Here is a 3,208-nt window from a genome sequence, read left to right as displayed (position 1 = left end):
AGTCGCTCGAGTTTATATGCTCCCTTTCCGATTACCGCCTTGATTCTGTATGGTCCTTCCCAGTTGGGGGTGAGTTTCCCTTCTCCTGGGGTCGGGGGACCGATGTCGTTTCGTCGTAGGACGAGGTCGTCGGTCGCGAATTCCCGTCGGATGACGCCCTGGTTGTATCTTAAGCTGATTCTCTGTTTTAGGGCTATCTCTTTGATGTGAGCTATACTTCTCTCCTCGTCAATGAGGTCTCGTTCTGCTTTCTCGTCGTTACCACCGACCGTTTTTCTGGGGCTTGGGTCTCAGATTTCTACCGGGATGACTGCCTCCACGCCGTATGTTAATCGGAAGGGGGTTTCTCCCGTGGTCGTTTGCGGTGTGGTTCGGTATGACCATAGGACCGATCCGATCTCGTCGGCCCATAGTCCTTTGGCTTCGTCGAGCTGTTTTTTGAGTCCTTTGACGATTATTTTGTTTGCGGATTCCACCTGTCCGTTTGTTTGGGGGTGTTCTACGAGCTGAAACGGTGAGATACGCGTAGTCCTTCTAAGAATTCTCTGAACTTTTTGTCAGCAAATTGGGTTCCGTTGTCCGAGATAACGATCTCGGGGATCCCGAATCGGGTGATGGTCTGTCGCCAGAGGAATTTACGGCATTGGGCTGCCGTTATGGAGGCTAGGGGTTCGGCTTCGATCCACTTGGTGTAGTAGTCTATGGCGACGATGAGATACCGGAGTTGACCGAGGGCCGTAGGGAAGGGTCCGACGAGGTTGATCCCCCAGGTGCCGAATGGCCGTTCTGCCGATATGATGCTGAGCTGGTGTGGCGCGGCTTGGTGGATATTGGCGTGCCTTTGGCATTTGTCGCAGCTTTTAACTATTTGTATGGAATCCCGGATGATTGTGGGCCAGAAGTAGCCTGCTCTGATGACTTTTTGGGCTAATGTTTTGCCTCCGACGTGGTGGCCGCAGCAACCTTCGTGGATTTCGTGGAGTATGTACTCCGTGTTCTCGGGTTCGACGCATTTGAGCAGGGGTTGCGAGAATCCGCGTTTGTATAGCTGTCCTGTGACAACGGTATAGTTGGCGGCTTCCCGTTTTATTCGTTTTTCCTCTTTGGGATCCGGCGGCAGTGTTCCGTCAAGGAGGTACTGTAGGATAGGGTAGGTCCAAGATCCTCGGTTCGAGAGTGTCAGATGAGCGTTGGTTGTCGTTGACACGGAGGGTGACTTGACGACTTCCTGGATTAGCGATTTGTTACCGTGTCCTGGTTTGGTACTGGCTAGTTTGGAAAGTAGGTCTGCCCTGGCGTTTCGTTCTCTAGGGACATGCTGTATGGTAACTCGCTCGAATCCTTCTTTTAGTTTTTTTACCTTGGCGAGGTACTGTTGGAGTAGGGGATCTCGTGTCTGGTAGTCTCCGTTGATTTGAGAGCTGATTACCTGTGAGTCGGTGTTTACCTCTAGGACTTTTGCTCCGACTTCTCGAGCTAGGGCTAGGCCTGCCAGGAGGGCCTCGTATTCTACCTGGTTATTTGAGACTGGGAATTCGTATCATACTGATTGTTCGATTATGACTCCGTTCTGACTTTCGAGAATGACTCCGGCACCTCCAGAGGTGACGTTCGATGAGCCGTCAACATGTAGTTTCCACGATTCGGGGGTGGAGTTTCCTGGGGTCATCTCGGCGATAAAGTCGGCCATGGCCTGTGCTTTGATCGCGTACCGGGGTTCGAACTTGATTTGGAATTGAGATAGTTCGATGGACCACGCTAACATTCTTCCCGCAAGGTCGGGTTTTTGTAGTACTTGTTTGACCGCCTGGTCGGTTCGGACCGTCAAGGGGTGGGCCTGGAAGTATTGTCGCAGGCGCCGGGAGGCCGTGAGGAGTGTAAAAGCTAATTTTTCTAGTCGTGAATAGCGAGTTTCCGCTTCTTGCAAGACTTTGCTTATGAAGTAGATAGGTTCTTGTTCCTTTCTCATGTTTTCACGGATGAGTGCTGCTGCGAGTGCCTCTTCCGTAATGGAGAGGTACAGGTAGAGTGTTTCCCCTATTTGGGATTTGGCAAGGATTGGTGGTTCCTCTAGGACTTTCTTGAAATGCTGGAATGCTTCTTCACACTCCGTCTCCCATTTAAAAGGGGCTCCTTTATTCATTAGTTTGAAGAAAGGGATCGCTTTTTGAGCCGATGCCCCGAGAAAGCGTGATAACGCCGTCAATCGGCCGGTGAGCTTTTGGATGTCTTTGAGGTTTTTTGGGCTCGTCATTTCGAGGACGGCGCGACATTTCTCCAGGTTTGTTTCAACTCCGCGTTTCGTGATCATAAAGCCGAGGAACTTCCCTGCCTCCATCCCGAAGGCACATTTTGCCGGGTTGAGTCGCATTTGGTGCTTTCGTAGGGTGTTCATTATGACCTTGAGGTCGTCGGTGAGTTGTTCATCGGATTCAGTCTTAGCGAGCATGTCGTCTATGTAGACTTCTAGTTTGCTTCCGGACAGGTTTTGAAATATCTTGTTGACGAGTCTTTGATAGGTGGCTCCGGCATTTTTCAGGCCGAAGGGCATCACTGTGTAGCAGTATGTCCCGTCTGGGGTGATGAACGCTGTTTTTTCTTCGTCTGGTCGGTGCATCGGAATCTGGTTGTAGCCAGAATATGCGTCCATGAAGCTGAGGTATCGGTGGCCAGATGCGGCATCTACTAATCCGTCGATGTTTGGTAGGGGGAAGGCGTCCTTCGGGCAGGCTTTGTTGAGGTCCGTGTAGTCGACGCACATTCGCCATTTCCCGTTAGATTTTTTCACTAGCACGACGTTTGCTAACCAGGTCGTGTAGGGGAGTTCCCTGATGAAGTTGGCTTCGAGTAGGGCTTTGACTTGCTTCTTGACCTCGGCGGCTCGGTCTGGTGACATTTTTCACCTCCTTTGTGCCACTGGTTTAGCTTTGGGGTCCACGGCTAGCCGGTGGGACATTAGGTCGGGGTTTATTCCCGGCATGTCGGCTGGTGTAAATGCGAACAAATCTCTGTTTTGCTTCAAGAGTTGGGAGAGTTCTTCTTTGAGATCATATGGGAGGTTTCTATTAATGAAGGTGTATTCCTCTTTGCTTGGCCCTATTTGTAGCTTTTCCATGTCTCCTTCTGGCTCTGGCCTGGGTTGGCCGTCTTGCCGAGCGTCCAGATCGGCTAGGAATACCCCGGCCGCATCTCGGGATTTCTTCCTTAG

The 3,208-nt window shown here is 51.2% G+C and overlaps 1 protein-coding gene across 1 annotated transcript; it reads right to left on the bottom strand.

The window, feature by feature from the left end:
* Nucleotides 1–290: 290 nt before the first annotated feature.
* LOC148572011 (uncharacterized) lies at nucleotides 291–2,650 on the bottom strand. The gene is made up of 3 exons (XM_088507353.1): nucleotides 1,547–2,650; nucleotides 640–1,513; nucleotides 291–550 (listed from the first exon to the last, which is right to left on the bottom strand). The coding sequence occupies exons 1-3, from the start codon at nucleotides 2,648–2,650 to the stop codon at nucleotides 291–293; spliced, it is 2,238 nt and encodes a 745-aa protein (XP_088363479.1).
* Nucleotides 2,651–3,208: the final 558 nt, after the last annotated feature.

This window comes from Arachis ipaensis, chromosome B3, assembly GCF_059453495.1.
Source record: "Arachis ipaensis isolate K30076 ecotype BB chromosome B3, ASM5945349v1, whole genome shotgun sequence".
NCBI classification, from domain to species: domain Eukaryota; kingdom Viridiplantae; phylum Streptophyta; class Magnoliopsida; order Fabales; family Fabaceae; genus Arachis; species Arachis ipaensis.
Note: the sequence above shows the minus strand (reverse complement) of the source record. Positions and strands in the feature narration are given on the sequence as shown.

Bases quoted from the DNA above. Each gene is read 5' to 3' on its own strand.
- LOC148572011 (XM_088507353.1), bottom strand. From the start codon at position 2,650: ATGGACGCATATTCTGGCTACAACCAGATTCCGATGCACCGACCAGAC. The intron at 1,514-1,546 runs GTATGATACGAA...TCAAATAACCAG, and splicing joins GAGTCATAATCGAACAATCA to GTAGAATACGAGGCCCTCCT. The intron at 551-639 runs GTAAATTCCTCT...GCTGACAAAAAG, and splicing joins CATAACGGCAGCCCAATGCC to TTCAGAGAATTCTTAGAAGG.